This window comes from Sminthopsis crassicaudata, chromosome 1, assembly GCF_048593235.1.
Source record: "Sminthopsis crassicaudata isolate SCR6 chromosome 1, ASM4859323v1, whole genome shotgun sequence".
Classification (NCBI taxonomy): Eukaryota; Metazoa; Chordata; class Mammalia; order Dasyuromorphia; family Dasyuridae; genus Sminthopsis; species Sminthopsis crassicaudata.
In genome coordinates this window covers 3,003,130-3,021,446 of record NC_133617.1, presented here as the reverse complement: position 1 = coordinate 3,021,446, position 18,317 = coordinate 3,003,130, and the positions used below count along the sequence as shown (strand labels likewise).

General features: G+C 38.9%; 1 protein-coding gene across 2 annotated transcripts in view; it reads left to right on the top strand.

The window, feature by feature from the left end:
* LOC141556251 (vomeronasal type-2 receptor 26-like) overlaps positions 1-18,317 on the top strand; it is a 210,689-nt gene that overhangs the window by 181,333 nt on the left and 11,039 nt on the right. The window contains exons 1-3 of one of the 2 annotated variants that reach the window (XM_074290077.1): positions 3,793-3,837; positions 10,524-11,327; positions 13,417-13,644. In XM_074290077.1, the coding sequence (XP_074146178.1) occupies positions 10,587-11,327; positions 13,417-13,644 (969 nt within the window). In that variant the 5' untranslated portion in view covers positions 3,793-3,837; positions 10,524-10,586. Of the gene's footprint in view, positions 1-3,792; positions 3,838-10,523; positions 11,328-13,416; positions 13,645-18,317 lie in introns of those variants that run through there. The other variant, XM_074290087.1, reaches the window with a different exon arrangement.

The window sequence follows — 18,317 nt, the reverse complement described above, 5'->3', positions numbered from 1 at the left end:
TATTGAAATGGACTGACACGAGATAGCCAGCTCTGACCAGATTATTCAGTTTAAAGCATCATTTATTAGCTGGCCGGCGACTGACCCCCCCCTAGACAGACCAGTAGAGATCAGCCCCGAACCTTTAGTGAGATACACTTTTAAGGGCATTCACCACATCCGGGTCCAGCCTTGCGGTTACACATTTTGGGAATCAGCGTCTAGACGAGAGTGAGCACACAACGGAACCTTTTTGCAATGTAGACGCCTACTTCTCGGAAACTCCAGGGTCTCATGAAGCGCGGCATGGGGCCCAGTCTGAACATAACACTTCCCTTAATTTAGTTTAAGCAACATTTTCCTGAGGCCCCTTGACCCAGCGATCAGGGGGCCAGTCTTCTTTCCATTTCAGTATGAAGTGCCCACCATGTGCCAGGTGATGTGCTGAGCCATATTCAGATATTAACTCATTTAATAATAATAAAAATACTAATAACTACTGTTTAGGGAGCACACCCTATGATCCCAGCCCTGTGCTAAGGGCTTCACAATTACCTCATTTGAGTCTCACTGCGCCCCCAGGAGGTAGGTGCTATTATTAACCCATTTTACATCAGAACAAACTGAAGCAATCAGAGGGATTTCCCAGGGTGCCAGAGCCAGGAGGTGTCTAAGGCTGCAGTGGGACTCGGTTCTCCCTGGCTCCAGCCTGAGCTCCATGTTCTGCCCCCCTTAGCTGCCCCTTTGTTCAGGCCAGGTGTCCTTGGAGCTCCTGACTTAGCCCTAGAGCTCCCCCTTAGCTTGACTCTCTCCCTTCCCAGGTCAGGGATCAGAGAACAATGCACTTGGACAGGACCATGGAGAGCCCTGGGCCCCTCCCCCACAGGCCCCCCCTGTTCTGCCTCAGGCTGGACCAGATCTTGGACCTGGAACCAGGAGCCCTCAGAGAGCCTGAATCTGACCCCTCCTGCTCCAGAAGAGGCCCAGGGAGGGGCCTGTTCTTGTGTATTATTCCCATTGATACAGTGACCTGTGGGCAGATATGGGCGCTCCTGAGCCCTCGGGAATCCCCATTTCCTTCTATTTTAGGAGTGTGATCCCTGGGGAGGCAATGCCCTGAAAGTTGTTCCCTTCAAAGAGGATGATGGGAACATATTAGATGCACCTCAGATGCCTGGTTCTGAGTCCTTGATGTTGGGCGTTCTCTGTGGGCAAGGAAATGAAGAGCCGTCCTGCTGCCAGTCCCCCTGTGTGTCTCCTGTTCCCTTTTCTAGCCAGGATGGCAGTCGTCTCTTCAGTGTTCTGGATGGGCTGCAATGATCCCCTCAGGACCTGGAGCATCAGTTCCCCCTTGTCTTTACCAGAAACTCACTCCAATATCCCCAGACAAAAGCAGTTCCTGAGGAGGGTCAAAGTCAAAAGAGACAAAGTTCTGTGGAATTCCCAGAGTTCTCTGCCAGAGGGGGAGGGCTGACTGAAGTCTCCTTGTCCAAAGGGCTCCCAGCAGGATCCCAGATGAATCCACCTGGAAATGAAGTCCTTACAAACCACTGGTGTCTACCACAGCTTCTTTACTCACAAAATGTCCCAGGAAATATTCTGCTGCTTGTGCTTGTGTCGTGTGTGAGTGTGTGTGTGTCTGTGTGTGTGTCTGTGTGTGTGTGTGTGTGTGTGTGTGTGTGTGTGCAACTGAAGCCTCCCTTATCCCACTAATATTTTCTTCTAGAAGCACTTTGAGGAGACCCCACACAGGAGTCATAAGGATCCTTTGTTTTAACGTTATTTTTGCCCTCAGTTTTACTCCAAAGTAGGAAGAAGGAGCCCCAAGAGGACCCTGACCTCCTTATTTGGAGGGGCAAGTGCCCTGAAGATCCCAGAGTGGATCTCCCATTGGAAGGGTGTCAGATTGGACAGGGACAGTTAGGAGACCAGACCCAAGTTCAAATCTGGCCTCAGGCATTAACTGGAGTCACTTTGTGACCCAAGGCAAGTCCTTCACCTTATTTCCCTCAGTTACTTCATCAATCAAAGGCCTTGGAGGGGGAGGGGCAAAGCCCTCTAGGAAACCCTCAAGATGGGGTCACTGAGGATTAGACCTGACCAAAATGACTGAACCTTGCAGGGCCCATTTCCTGGATCTAGAGAAGGAAGGGACCAACCTAGAATCACCAGGTCTCTGAGGTCCCTGCCAGTTCTGACTATATGATGCTTAATCTTGTTATAGGTAATCTGGTGGGGAAGATGGCCTGGGATCCGGCAGGCAAAGGCAGATTTACCAAAGTGTTTCACGTCTGATTCTGCTCATTTTTCAGCCTCAGCTTTGACTGGTTTTCCCTGCCAGGAGCAGCATCCCCTCCCCCAGGACTAAACTGATCTCTTGAACTGGAATCACACAGCAAAGTGGCCCCATCTCATGCACCCGGGAGTCTCTCCCTCAGACTGGAGGCTGAAGGATGGAGCCATAAGCTCTGCTCCAAAGGCTTTCTGACTGCAGGAACTCCCCCTGTGACCTTCTCTAAGGGCAGTGGTTGGGAGTAGGAGGGAATTAGCTTTGCGGTAAAACCTCAGGATTGTTCTGCTCCATATTGTGTAAAAGCAGGCAAGTCATTCTTATTTCTGGGGAGACATTCCTCATCTGTAAAGTGAAGATTTCATGAAAGATTTCCTGCAAATGTCTCTGGGACTTCAGAAGTCTTTGCTCCCACCGCCCAAAGTGCAAAGGTGAAGCTGAAGATCCTGTGATATTAATCTCAGGTGGGGAAGATGGGCCTGCAGGTGTCTTTGTTCTCCTTGTTGGAGAGAGGAAATCTGTCCTCAAAATCCTGGACTGAGGAACCTCTGAGGCTCCTTTCATCTCTAACAGACGGATGTTACAATCCTACAGAAAGAGGGAGACCCACTAGCAGAGGAAAACTCTGAGCACCGGACTTTCCATAATGACTTTTCCAAATGGATTTCACTGCGCCCTGAGCCTGGGACCTGGCTCACGTGGACCATGGTGCAGGGAACTTAAGAGCATCAAGGCTACAATTTTACTGACTTTTAGGGAAATTGTCATCACTGAAGGATTTAATAAATCTTGTGTCCTACAATAGAATATTTCATGAGGTTTCTTCATCACTGGTTATTGGCTAACATCAGGTCACAAAACTGTTTTCCAACAAAAGGCACTTCAGGGATGGAGCCTGACTTGGAACAAGGGACAGAGAGGTCAAAATATAATTTTGCACTTATGATTTCCCTGGATGCAGGGACCCAGCTGGAGATGCCCCAGGCAGGCTGGTCCCCGGAATTCTTCTGAGACTGAGACTTCTCTGAGGAACATCGAGTCAGACGAATGGACCCAAAATGATCTAAAAATAACTGTACGTGGAGACAGAGAAAAAGTATATAATGGTCCCTCATCTTACACCTTTGTCCTTGTCTTGCACACGGACCTCACTAAGGTCCCTCTGTTTCCTCCAGTGTGACCTGGGGATCAGAGCCCGGGCTTCTGTAGATAATCAGGCTGTATCTGGTGCTGAAAAGTTCCTCCTCAGTCCTTGACTCAAGCAGCTGACTTGGCTGGAGCATGAGGAGTTGCTCCATTGCCTCAGAGTTAAAACTTTGGTTACTGTCCAGGGAGATGTGGCCCCATATTGTGAGAAGCATTTCTCACCTCGTTTCTTCCCTTGCTGTGTCTCTGCTGCTGCAGCTTCCAGGGTCTCTGCAAAAGTGCTATGATGATCAACCCATGCATTACTTCCCAGCAGATGTGGAGATTGGCTTCTTTCTCCCCCTACAGTCACCTGAAGTGAGCAATGTCACAGGAGGAGAGCGGTTCCAGAGGCCTCCTAACAAGGCTTGTAGGGATTATAGGTAAGTGTCTCTCTCTGCCTGGGCTCATTTCCACTGCGAGGATGCAAGAAAAGTCCTCATTGTTCCGTATGAGTCTCTCCCCTCTCCCTGTCTCGTCATGTTTGTATCTTCTTGGCAGCTTTCATTGTGTCTCCTTAACATCAGAGTTGAAGAAAGCAAACCCCTCTCCCCTCCTTTCCCCTTCCCATTTCCTATCAAACAGTTCATCCCCAGGCCACTCAGTCCTTACCAGGGTCAGTGTTTTCTCTCCCTCCCTTCCAGGTCATCCTGACTTCATGGAAATAGTGTAGGGTTAATGGCCAGAAGCAGCAGAAGCACTTGGGCCGTGCTGCCTTTCTATGCTAGGACAGAGTTCTTGCTGAGTGTCCAGATCCTGAGCAAGGGGAAATCTGCCCCTTTCACAGGAAGGAAAGCTAAGTCTCTTCTCCAGCTTTGCCTACCTGACAAGAGAGCACCCCTTGTTAGGAAGTCATGGGACCCCTTCTTCAGGAAATTTAGGGTTAGGGATAATTCTACTCCTCCCACCTCATTTGTGCATTGGAAACATGAGCTTATGTTACTCCTTCCTGTGGGTAAATAAATTTATCACTGTTTTCTATTCTTTTTGGAAGAAGTAATGTTGTCATGAAGGTCAGTGTGTCCCAGCTTAGGGAATCTCAAAGGTACTGAATAAGTTAGGCCTGATGGAGCCGGAAACTGAGGGATGGGAAATTTGACTTTATTTGGAAAAGACAGAATGGTGCAGGATGGAGCTCTAGCAAGTTCTCAGCCTTGCAAATGCCTTTATGAAATGCCTGTTCCCTCTCAGGGATGTCTGGAGAATTCTGTTTCTCGAGGTAGTGTGAGAGGGGCTTCTTTTCATTTCTCAAGCTAACTCTTCCTGAACTGGATGAACCCGGGACAGATGGTGTTTATTTACTTTCTGGGATTTTGACAAACATCCTGACCTTTGTGCTGCTTGCATAGCTCTAAGTTTTATGCATTATCACAATCAATTCTCTTTGCAAATCCCTCTTTTCTATAGCAGGATCTCAGTATACAGGCATGCAACACTCAAATATAACCGTTTGTAAGTCTGTGCTGTGAAAAAAAATTCAGACTCTTCCACCGATTTATGGATCATTTCCCTCTTTTACATCAGAGGAGAAGTTCATTGGCTCTTTACTGTATCTTCTGCTGGTTGAAGACAAACCATATGTTTCACTGAATGGTTCCTTGGCAGATAAAAGTTCTTTTCTGAAGCTTGTTGTAGTCTTATGTTATTATTTAATCCTTCTGGACTCTTTTTTCATTTGTACTTTTCTTTGTACATATAAATAAAAATGCGCTACAAATCAATATTAATAAATAATAAACATTTCATTACAGTTGAGTATATTTTTGTATATTTTTGTCTAAGAAACAAGGCCATTAAATGATATGAATTATTGGCTATCCCTTTAATGCTTTAGTATCCTTGTTTTTGTTCTATTTGTTGTTCAGCATCTAGGAAAAGTGGGAAGTTTGACCTAGAGGGGAAGTGTCCCCACCCATTAATGAAACATTAAGCAAAAATCCTGTTCTAAATCAAATGCCCTTTTATGTTTTATGAATTATTTGATGTTTACCTTGAGAACTGCAGCCACGGAGAAGGCAAGGCTTCCATATTGTCAACATCCATGATAATTTGATGGAAATTGAATATAAGTGAGTATAATGTCACGCTAACCTTCTCCACCCATTAAAACAAGCCCAAAGTGTCTCAGAGGTACTCACTATGAACAATATTGTACAAGGTTTGGACAGTTTTTAAACATGGCCTAAAATAATAAAGCTATAGGTTTTTTGCTAATGGGCTCCTGGTTGAAGATCTGGTAGTAAACCAAAATCTTAGAACTGACTTTTCTTCTCAGATAATGAGAGAGAAGAAAAAAGTAAGGAGAGGGAAAAGCTAAACCAGGAACTCATTTTATAGGAGATATTAGATAGGATCTGCGGCACATTCTGTTCTCACACTATTAGAATTTAGGTGTGTAACTTCCTCCTTTTAAAAGCACCTCTTTGCCAAATACCCAGATATCAAAATAATCTCAGTTTTCATAGACAATGATGATGTCTATGAAATCTTCCCTTATTTCTTCAGGGAAATATGGTCTCACTGTACAATGTCCATATATATCAGTGACTCTAACCAATCTAATTACTCTTTTTCCACCTTGCATCACAGTACCTTATTTCTCCCTCCCATTATACTCTAAGGTTTCTAGAATTAACAACTATCCATGTCTTCTTGTGGAATCAGTGAATGACGCAAGCAAACAGTTTCACTGGGACGTAAAGCCAGTAGTCCTCACCCTTTAAGAAATTACCAAAAAAAGAATACTGGAACAATGTGTATGGAGAGAGGTTATTTTGAATTCAAATGGAAGGAGCTAAACAACTATTGCAGTTCTTACTTGTGTCTAAATGTTGGGAAAGTCCCTCTTCTAAAATGAATTCTGTGTGAAGTTTGCATCAATGTTCTATAACATTTACCATTAATTCACCAGATATATTGAAAAAAATTACCAGCAACTCTTCATGTCTGCCTTCACCCTTCATGAAATTAACAGGAATCCCAATTTGTTGCCCAACATTTCCCTGGGATACCGTGTGTACAACTCCTATTCCAGTGAAGAAAGGACCTTGGAGCACTACCTGTGGTGGCTGTCTGGAACATACCAGCCCCTCCCTAATTACAACTGCAGAGAGCCAGGAAAGATTGTGGCTGCCATTGGAGGAGCCACATCAACTCTGTCTGTTCAGATGGGGACCCTGCTTGACCTCTACCATTTACCCCAGGTGAATGAGATACAACCTAATACATTCTCTGTTCTTCTGTACAACCTAGGAGTCACAGCAGTAGTATTGGTGGTAGAAGTAGCAGGAGCCGCAGCAGTAAAATAAAATGCATTTATGTATATTTTTGAAAAATTAAAAATTGTTTTACAAATGTATTTCTTTTGATCTTCACAACAAACTCATAATGAAGATATTCTTATAACTTCCATTGACACTGGAGGTTATTGTGACTAAGAAAAGTTAAATTGTTATCAGGCAACTAATGATCAACTGGGATATTAATTAAACTAGGTTTTCTTAGATCAGTTTAACTCTCTAGTGACTGAGTAAATTCACTCTTGTCATCATCAGGGAAAATGAACAACTCCTGGAACATCAACCATATTGGAAGCCAAGAAGGCATTTAATCTTCAAACCAAGAAAGGATCTGAAAGCCAAACTAGTTCTATTTGCCCATTATACAGATAAGTTCAATAATGATTGGAGAAGTTAAAGTGTTTACTGGACATTACACACTTCACTGGTGGAAGAGAACTGATTAAATGTTACCATTCTGGACTTTAAGTTAAATGAACTTTCAGTATTTTATACCTCATTCTATGAACTTCATTCTTCATAATATCTTAGTCCCTCACTATTAGTCCAGAATTTATTGAGATGAGAATTATTTATAAAAGGAAACTGAGCATGAGCACTGATGTATAAGGTGCTTGTTTTAGGCAGCCCTGGGAAGTTTATCCACAGAGCTGTCCTAAGAACTTCATATTTACATTTATGAATGGACAAGAGTTTGAGAACATTATTCACATTATTAACTTTAATAATGGGCACAGAAGGAGAGCGGAAACATTAGGTACAAGGAGTGACATTTCAGAAAGCACCTCATCTTTTCCAAACTGAAAAGAGACCTCTCTGAGCACTGTGGTTTAAGCTGGCTGCTTAGTGAAATCTGTCAATGGTCAGTCAGATGGGTGACTGTTTTGTGTGTTCAGAAGAAAGAAGAAAATTGGGGATGATTTCATGGAAGAGAAATAATAAATATTTAGATTGTTTCCTTTAAAGCAAATAGAAGTCAGTATTGAATGTGGAAGTATGCATATGAAAAGGGGAAGGACTGGAAGCCTCTCTCCATTTCTATCCACATTCCTTATTTTAAAGCTCTCCTGACTTAACCTAACATTATTTAATTATTATTTCTTTATGGATACAGATTCAATATTTAAGGCTCTTGGAGAAAAAGCAATTGGGATCTTTGTTGTGTCACTAATATAAATAGTCCTGACCATATACTTGGAGAAGAGTAAAAACAAAACTTTAAGCTCAAAGAGCATAGGAATTAACTCTAGATGTCCTTGTGGAAACATGTCTGAGCTGTCTAAGGGAGGGATTCATGAGAAGCCTTCATCTAGGGCCTTTGTTGCCAGATAATATAACAGCAGGAAGTCTGGTCAAGAGAAGAGTCAATCTGTTGCATTTAGGGATTATTTTTCCTTGATCCTGATCAGACAGAGCATGGCAGGATAAGTTGAATAAGTCTCCTTCAACAAACAGGCAGATTCTTTCCTACTGTGATGTGTGGGTATATATGTGACCCTCAGATCTGAAACACTATTTGTAATAGAGGATTTGAGATTTTATCAGGCCTCTTATGCAATCCACGAATATGTGTATTTGTCAATGAGACAAATATTCTTGCCAAAGATTGTGGTAATGATTATCACATTTTGGAACAGGCCTTCTGATGTGTCTTAAAGAATAAACAATACATTTCAAGTTGTCTCTGATGATAGTTAATGTGGGCTCATCTGTAGAGAAGGGTAATGTTAGGTACAAAGAGTCATGAATGTCTTACAAGGTGTTAAACCATGTTGTCTTTTTCCATAGTTTTCATGTGTATGAGAACTTTAGAGAAGCATTAGACCACTTATGTGTAGTTTAGCACATGTTTCAGCTGCTTTTAATCATTTTACAATTGTATTTATTTATTTTTTTAAATGTTTACAAGCAATTGTTACTATATCATATTTCATTGCTTCCAATAATAGCATGTCAAAAACAATTTTTAATGTTTTGAGTTCCCGATTCTCTTTCTCTTTCTTCCTTTATGGTGCCCCTACTTAAACTGATAAGCATTCAGACATCAGTTATACATGGACAATCATGAAAAAATTTCCAATTCAGTCATTTTTGTAAAAGAGAACTCAAAAGAAAGAAATAAAAAACATGAAAAATACTACGCTTAATTCAGGATTCAGACAATATCTTTCTCTATTGATGAAACGTATGTTTCTTCATTAGTTCCCCTAGAATTTCTTGATTCATCGTATTGATGAGAATTTCTAAATCACTCAGAGTTCCTTATGGTACAATAGGACTATTTCAGTGTAGCATGCTTTCCAGGTTATGCTCACTACACTTTACATCTTTGTACCTAGAACTTTCCAGGGATTTTCTTTTGCTTCTCATTTATATCAAACTATCTACATTCCCTAATCATCATACACTGTAGTTAGTATAGCCATTTTACAATTGAAATATGTGCATTTGAATTCCAATCTTTAGCCATATTTTTGCTATGGCTAAAGATTGGAAGTCAAATGCACATATTTCAACACAACTGCTTAACGAATTTAGTTCAAATTGGTCCTTTCTCACTTTTGTAATAATATTGGTATGTAGATTGATCAAAGGTATTGCTGGATGGAAGGATATGAACAGTTTTAAAGCCTTTTGATCATCTTTTCAAATTTTTTCCCATAATAATTGGAGCGGATTACAATTCCAGCATGTTACGTCCCCAGTTTACAATATTCCTTACAGGATTTTTTATGATTCTCTTTTTCGTTATGTTAATCAATCTAATAAGTGGGATGTGGTACTGCAGAATTGTTTCAATTTGCACATCTCTAAAAATAGTGACTTAGAATTTTTTCATATGCCTGGAGATAACTTTATATTTAAGAAATGAAGTCAATCTACAATACACATTGCAATTCCCTTGCCCAGTTTGCTGCTGAATTTTACCAGAGACACTTGTGGCAAAAATTTTCCACATTTTTTGCTTTCCTTTTTTGTTTTTGGGATATTTGTAAATCTGATAGGAGTCTTTTGCTACATCCAACTCGTTTTGAATTGCATTTCTCTAATGTTGAAAAAACACTTTTTTTGTTTCCTGTTTGTTCTATTTATAGCAATGATACATGAAAAAAAATGAGCTTTATCATTATACTTGAAAAGTCATATTCTTGGACATATTTAGTGATTGGGAGGATGTCAGCTACTCAGCAACATTGTACTGGGGGTGTCTTTCCTGTATCACTCATTTAGATCTCACTAAACTCCTTTAGGAATCTCAGTTTTCGGATTTCATAAAGCCAGAAATACATATACAGGGTCTACTGGAAACCAGTTAGATTTTCTTGTTGAAAATACCACAATTAAAACCCATAATGACATCTATAGGTGAATATTATTTTGTCCCAAATTTAAAAAGTACACAGTTCTGATCATGTGGTTTTCTTTCATTCACCAAAGAAAACCTTGTCTTCAGCCTCAATCATATAGAGCTGGTTTACTCTAGAAATTTGTTCTGGGCCAAAGATTAAATGAAGAAATAATTTATATATTCTGGTTCCTTTGGGAACCTTAAGGAAGATTCCTTCCTTGGATGCCATCAATAAGGCATTGTCTTTTTGAGAGCTCACAGAGACTTAGACTTTCAGAGAGAAATTTTCATTTATGATAAACTTTACAATAAAATCTAAAACTTTCTTCTAACAATTAATATACCTATTTGACTGTGTATTTTACTTTAGTTCTCTCTGCAGCATCATGCACCTGCTCATCCATATTTTTTTCTCATCCAGATTACTTACGGTCCATTTGATCGCAGTCTTGCTGACAAAGTCCAGTTTCCTTCCCTCTATCAGATGGCCCCCAAATCCTCTTCTCTTCACCGAGGAATTGTCCGCTTATTGGCATATTTTCAATGGAACTGGATAGGTCTGATTGTCTTTGATGATATGAGAGGTGAGGAATTCCTCAAGGAAATGAGAGAAGAAATGAAAAAGAACAGTGTTTGTGTGTCCTTCACAGAGAAGATCCCTCTCAGTGACCGAAAAAATAGGGAGACCTCTGAGGCCTTCACGTCCAAGATCCTAATTTCAGAAGTCAAAGTCATTGTCATTCATACTGACACAGACTCATTAACAATTATGGGAAACCCACCAGGATTTTTATTTCCAACCAAGAAGGTGTGGATTGCCACATCTCATTTAGACACTACAACCAGAGCCTTGTACCATTATGGTTTCACTTTCCATGCCACTCTCTTCTTTTCACACTGGACTACTACAGTCCCTGGATTTGAGAGTTTTATCAGGAAGAATAATTCTCCTTTAAGTATGAGGAACAGTTTTATTCAGGCACGTATGCCATCACTTTTGAAATGCTCAGAACAACCAGACATCCCTGAGCAAGATTTATATTTACCAAATGCCTCCCTGAAACATTTACCTTTTTACCCTGTGGACATGACCACATCTGCCTTGAGTTACAACATCTACAATGCTTTATATGCTGTGGCTTGGGCTCTCCATGAAATACTGATGAAAAGATACGAGAAAAAATCCTTGGGAAATGAAGAATCTGTATTGCCTCATCCATGGCAGGTAATACGGAAAGAGGGGCACTTTTTTAGCTATGATTTTTTGAGTATGTATTTTAGCAAGAAGTGGGACATGGAAGACATTGAAGACTTTTCAATTTCTAAAACTATTCTGATTGTATATTCCTCAAAGATTTTATTGGTTTCCAATATTTGTCAAATAGCATATAAAGTTAAAATGAAATGGCCTTCCTAGAGTCTTAGAGTTGTAAATAATCTTAGGTTGCATATTTCCTATTCAGCTCTGGACTTCTTTTATCAGAAATATTTGAAGGCCCTTTATTTCATTAGGAACCCAATTTTTGTTCCTGAAGGACTGAACTTAGGATTTCCAGGTAGGTGATTTTTACTTGTAAGCCAGAAGGCTGTTCTATGCACTCTGATCTTTCCATTAAGAAGGTGAGGATTCTTTTTTCATCCTCAATGTGGCTCCAGCACACAGATGTGTTTCTTTCTGCATCCTTGTACTATTTTCTCCTTCACCTTGGAGGTCTAGAATTGGGCTATAGTATCCCTGGTGAGGTCCTTTGGGGATCTTTTTCAGTAGATGATCTGTAGTTTCTTTCATACTCTATTTCCCCTCATATTTTGGAATGCAGGAGAAATTTACTTGATTCTTTCTTGAAAGATAGAATCCATGTTCTTTTTGATTGTAGAACTCATATAGTCTCATAATGTTAAATGATTTCCCTTCTTTCTGTTTTCCAGGATAACATTTTCCATTGTGATACTGCATACTGTTTTCATTCTTTTTCCTTTTGGTTTTGTCTTTAATTTCTGAAAACATCATTACCTTCTACCTTCTTAGTTCTATTTTTAAGGAAATATTCTCCTCAATGAACCTCTATATTTCCTGTACAATTTGTTGAATTCTGATTTTTAAGGCTTTTTTCTCTTCTAAGTTTTTTCTGACTGCTTTTATATCTCTCTCATTTTTATTCATACTTTTTTCTCTCCCTCTCTGACTCCATTTTGAAAATTCATTTAGAACTCTTCTGTGGCTTTAAACCAATTCTTACTTTCTTTGAGGACTTTTGATATAGGAGCTTTGACTTTAATTTTTTCTTAGTATAGATTTTTCGTCTTCCTTTTCATCACATTAATTTTCAAGGAACAGGATAATTTTTGGTTGTTTGCCAATTTTCCCAGCCTATTCTTTGACTTTACCTGTGCATTAGAGTAGTGCCCTGTTTCCAGGGTAAAGGGACCAATGTCCCAAGCTTCAGGAATTTTGTGCAGTTATTTTCAGGGATTATTCTAGGGAGCTGGACGTTTTGCGTGTCTAAGGTTGTCTGATCTTGGAAGAAATCTCTTTATTAATGTCTTGGCCTCTATTCTGTTCTGTGAATCTTGTATAATAATTGTCTTCCTAACTCTCAAACTGTGAGCCAGGAAGATGTGCTCCATCTGGGTACTGGCAAAACAACTGAGTCCTGTCCCTTGGCTTTAAAAGAGACCCCTGTAATACCCTTCTGACAAGCTCTTTACCCCTCTTAACATCTGTGGTACAAGAACTGCTGCAATGGCTACCACTCCTGCAGCCTCTTCAGGTGTTCTTTATTCAGTGGCTAAGGTATTGAGCTCCTGGTTGTCTTTAAATGTCACACAAATGGTTTGATATTCTTTCCTGGAGATGGGAGAAAACCACTGGAGATAATCAAGGATGGGAGTGTCAGGGTCTGGCCTGCACTTCAGAACAATCCCTTCCCAGGCAGGGTGGAAGGTAGAAGAGTAGAGGTTTAGTCAGAGGCAACCAGCAGGAGGATATTGCAATAATCCAGGTGTGAAGTCATGAAGATGTTCCAGTAGCAGAGAACAAGAGGGCAACATATTAGAGAGATGTTGCAAGCAAACCTTGACAATACATTATATAAATGGGGTGATAAACAATGAGGATTTGAGTGTGAAATTGAAACTACAAACCCAGGAGATGCAGGCAACCCTGCAGGTGTCAGAGGGTAATTTCTGTGACCCACAAGAGGCCCAGGTTTGACCCCACCTAAAAATAAGAGCACAAGACTCCATAAATTCTAATGCACAATTGCCTTTCCTTCAGGTATCACTTACTGATGAGCATTTCTCTTCTCTTTCAGCTGCACTCCTACCTGAAGAACACCCAGTTTAAGAACATTGTTGGTGAGCAGGTGTTTGTGGATGAGAACAGACGTACAGAGGCCCAGTATGCCATTATGAACTATGTATACTTCGATTTTTATAATGATCATCTTCTGTACGTGGGGGACTTTATCCCAGAAGCTCAGCCCGGTCAAGATTTTACAATTTGTGCAAATGTCATAGTGTGGAACTTGTGGAGTTCAAAGGTCAGAGACATTATTGTTAATTTATGCTGCTAAACAGGAAGAATCCTTGACTTATGTGGTGTACTCTCCATTATTGACAGGTACAGCTGGGTGGGAAAATGGCTAGAATGCAAGATCTCATTCTCTTTCACTTGTCATAAGTTCATACATGTGTCCCCTGTTTTCTCTGTAGCAATCCTCTTTAACATTTCTTACAGCACTATAATACTTTATTATATTTATGCACATCTACATAAGTATCTTGTTAAAAACACAGAAAAATTTAGTTGCCTATATATATATATACATATATGTAAAGTTATATCTATGTATTCACACAGATATCTATAAATGTAATATGTACTTCAACAAATCTTCAATTTATGGGTACCATTTCATATTCATATTTTTGCCACTTTGAAAGCAGGCATAATTATATTTTAATTTGTATTTTTTTCAACTTATCTAGCAAAGAAGGAAAAAACCCTTTAACTTTACACAGCACAACATAGAGATTCAATATATAACCATGACTTTCCATTACATATTGCTTACTTATTTCCTAAAAGATGTTTCTGTGTATCTATCTTTCTATCTATCTAACTATCTATCTATTTGTGTGTGTATGTGTGTGCGTGTGCGTGTGTATGTGTGTGTACTTGTGTGCAAAACAAAAGTATCCATATTCTATCTCTCTTTGCAGGTAAATTGTTTATACTTGCATCTGTCCTTTGTAATTGATTTTAGAAGGGATAGCACACAAAATGTCTTAGACTTCAAAAGTTGTATTAGAAAACCATTGCTGTTACTGTCCACAATATTTCTTAGTTCAAATCAATTTATTTTTTATTATTTCATGCAAATTTTCCCCTTTATTTCTAAATCAACCAGGTCACCATGTCTAATAGCACACCACTATTCTCTCACTATTATATACACCATATCTTGTTAAGTCACAGTGGATAGAGCACCTACACTGGAGCCAGGGGGACCTGAGTTTACATCCAGTTTGAGACACTGAACACTGCTTAGATGTTTGACTCTAAGCAAGTCACTTAATCCCAATTCATGCACACACACACACACACACACACACACACACACACACACACACACGCATACATTCACTCACAATGAAATAAGACCAAACTCCCTTAGAATTATCTTTTATTATCTAATTGCTGAAATGAACCAAGTCCATCAGAGCTGATCATCATATAATCTTACTACTCTGTAAAATGTTGTCAGGGTTCTGTTCATTTCACTCGGCCTCAGTTTAATTCAGTTTTTCTAGGTTTTTCTGAAATCCTTTCTTACAGTACAATAATATTCCAGTAGACTCCTATGCTATAACTTATTTACCCCTTCCCCACCTGATGGGAATCGACTCAATTTCCAGTTCCTTGTCCCTATAAAAAGAGTTGCTCGAAACCTTTTTCATCTATGTGTTCTTTGCCCTCTTTTATGATCTATTTGAGATAGACACTCAGTAGAGACACTGCTGGATAAGAGGATATGCACATTTTCTTAGTCCTTTGAACATCATTGCTCTCAAGAAAGATTGAGTCATTCCAGAACTCCACCAATAATATTTAGCATCCAAGTTTTTCCATATCTCTTCCAACATTAATTATTATCTTTTCCTGTCATCTTACTCAATCAGAGAAAGTTTCCGTTCTTTGGATTTTCATAGTCAATATTGATTTAGAGCTGTAGTCTTCAAACTTTTTAAATAGGGGACCAGTTCATTTTCCCTCAGACTGTTGGGGGGCTGGACTATAGTAAAAACCAAAGCTCAGACTCTGTATCTGCCACTCAGCCCATTTGCCATAACCAGACCGGCCCCACAAACCTAGTCAGCGGGCTTCTTCTGGCCCACGGGCCGAAGTTTGAAAACTCCTGATTTAGAGCATGTTTTCATATGATGAAAAATAGCTTCAATTTCTTCATCTGAAAATAGTTGGTTCATTCTTTTGACCATTTATCAATTGGGGAATGGCTTATATTTTTATAAAATTGACTTGTATACATACATAATATGTACATATACATATGTGTACATACATATATAAATCTATGTATTTATGTATTTGAGAAATGAGACCTTCAAAAGAGAGAGTGCAGGAAAAAAAAAATTCCCCAATCTTACTGGTTCTATTCAAATCTTGGCTATCCTGGGGTTTTTTTTTGTGCAGAATATTTTCCATCTGATTCACTCAAAATTATCTGTTTTGCATGTTTAATGTTCTCCATTTCTTCTTTGGTCATAAATTCCTCCCTTCTCCAAATATCCAAGGGATAGATCAGCCTTTATTCCCATAATTTGCTTATAGTATCACCATTTATGTCTAAATCATGAATCATTTTTTCTTATCTTAATATAATACTTTAGATGTTGGTTAGTGTCTAGTTTCTGTTGTGTTATATTCCAGGTTTCCCAGCACTTTTAGTCAACGAGTGAATTCTTCTCCCAGAATGTGGAGTTTTGCATTTTTTGAAACACTAGATTAATATAATTGTTGACAATTCTGTACCTAACTTATTCCAATGATCCACTGTGTTTTTTGCCAATACCAAATACCTTTGAAAGGTACTGTTATAATGGTTTTATTTCTACAAGTTCTAGACCTTATTTGTTTGCATTTTTCATTATTTCATTAATTCTTGACATTTTGGTTTTTCCAGATGAATTTTTAAAATTATTTTTCTGATTCTAAAAAGCAAGGTCTTGGCAAGAGGATTAGAATGGCACTGAATAGGTAGATTAATTGGAATTAACATTTGATTAGATGAGTTTGGCCTACAAATGAGCACTTGATATATTTCTAATTATTTAGATCTCACTTTATTTGTAGGAAAACTGTTTTGTAACTCTGTTCCTAGCTATCCTGCCTTTATCTTAACAGACAGACTCCCAAATATTTTATATGCTTACAATTATTGTAAATGTCTTTTTCCTTTCCATACTTTGCTGCTAAGATTTCTTGGCAACATATAGAAATACTGATAATATATTTATATTTAGTTCACATCCGGTGGAACTGATAATGTTGTTAATTTTTTCTAGTAGCTTTATAGTTGATTCTCTGGAATTGTATAAATATAACATCATGTTATCTATAAAGTGTGATAGATTTTTTCCTGCACAAATTACCAGATTCATTCAAAAATTTCTTCTATTCTATTTGCTTAAATTAACACTTCTAGTACATTACTGAATAATAGTGGTGAGAATGCACAACCCTATCTTATTGTAGATGTGTTGAGCTTATCCTCATAAACATATAATATTTGCTGAAAGTTTTAGCTAGATGCTGTTTATAATATTTAAAAGAACTCCATTTATCCCTATGCTCTCTAGTGTTTTTAATAAAAATAGATGTTTTATTTTCTTTTTTTTTAATTAATTTTTCCAAATTATTCCCTCCCTCCCTCCACTCCCTCCCCCTGATGACAGGTAATCCCATACATTTTACATGTGTTACAATATAACCTAGATACACTATGTGTGTAAATACCATTTTCTTGTTGCACATTAAGTATTTGATTCCAAAAATATAAGTAATCTGGATAGATAGACAGTAGTGCTAACAGTTTACATTCACTTCCCAGTGTTCCTTCTCTGGGTGTAGTTGTTTCTGTCCATCATTGATCAGCTGGAAGTGAGTTGGATCTTCTTTATGTTGAAGATTTCCACTTCCATCAGAATACATCCTCATACAGTATCATTGTTGAAGTGTACAGTGATCTTCTGGTTCTGCTCATTTCACTCAGCAACAATTGACGTAAGTCTTTCCAAGCCTCTCTGTATTCCTCCTGCTGGTCATTTTTTACAGAGCAATAATATTCTATAACCTTCATATACCACAATTTACCCAACCATTCTCCAATGGATGGACATCCATTCAACTTCCAGTTTCTACCTACAACAAAAAGAGATGACACAAACATTTTGGCACATACAGGTCCCCTTCCCCTCCTCAGTATTTCTTTGGGATATAATCCCAATAACAGCAATGCTGGGTCAAAGGGTATGCACAGTTTGATAACTTTTTGGGCATAGTTCCAAATTGCTCTCCAGAATGGCTGGACTCTTTCACAACTCGACCAACAATGTATTAGTGTCCCAGTTTTCCCACATCCCCTCCAACATTCATCATTATTTGTTCCTGTCATCTTAGCCAATCTGACAGGTGTGTAGTGGTATCTCAAAGTTGTCTTAATTTGCATTTCTCTGATCAGTAGTGATTTGGAACACTCTTTCATATGAGTGGAAATAGTTTCAATTTCATCATCTGAGAATTGTCTGTTCATATCCCTTGACCATTTATCAATTGGAGAATGGTTTGGTTTTCTATAAATTAGGGTCAGTTCTCTATATATTTTGGAAATGAGACCTTTGTCAGAACCTTTCCTTTTAAAAATATTTTCCCAATTTGTTACTTCCCTTCTAATCTTGTTTGCATTAGTATTGTTTGTACAGAAACTTTTTAGTTTGATGTAATCAAAATTTTCTATTTTGTGATCAATAATGATCTCTAGTTCTCCTCTGGTCATAAATTTCTTCCTCCTCCACAGGTCTGAGAGGTAGACTATTCTCTGTTCCTCTAAACTATTTATGATCTCATTCTTTATGCCCAAATCATGGACCCATTTTGATCTTATCTTGGTATATGGTGTTAAGTGTGGGTCCA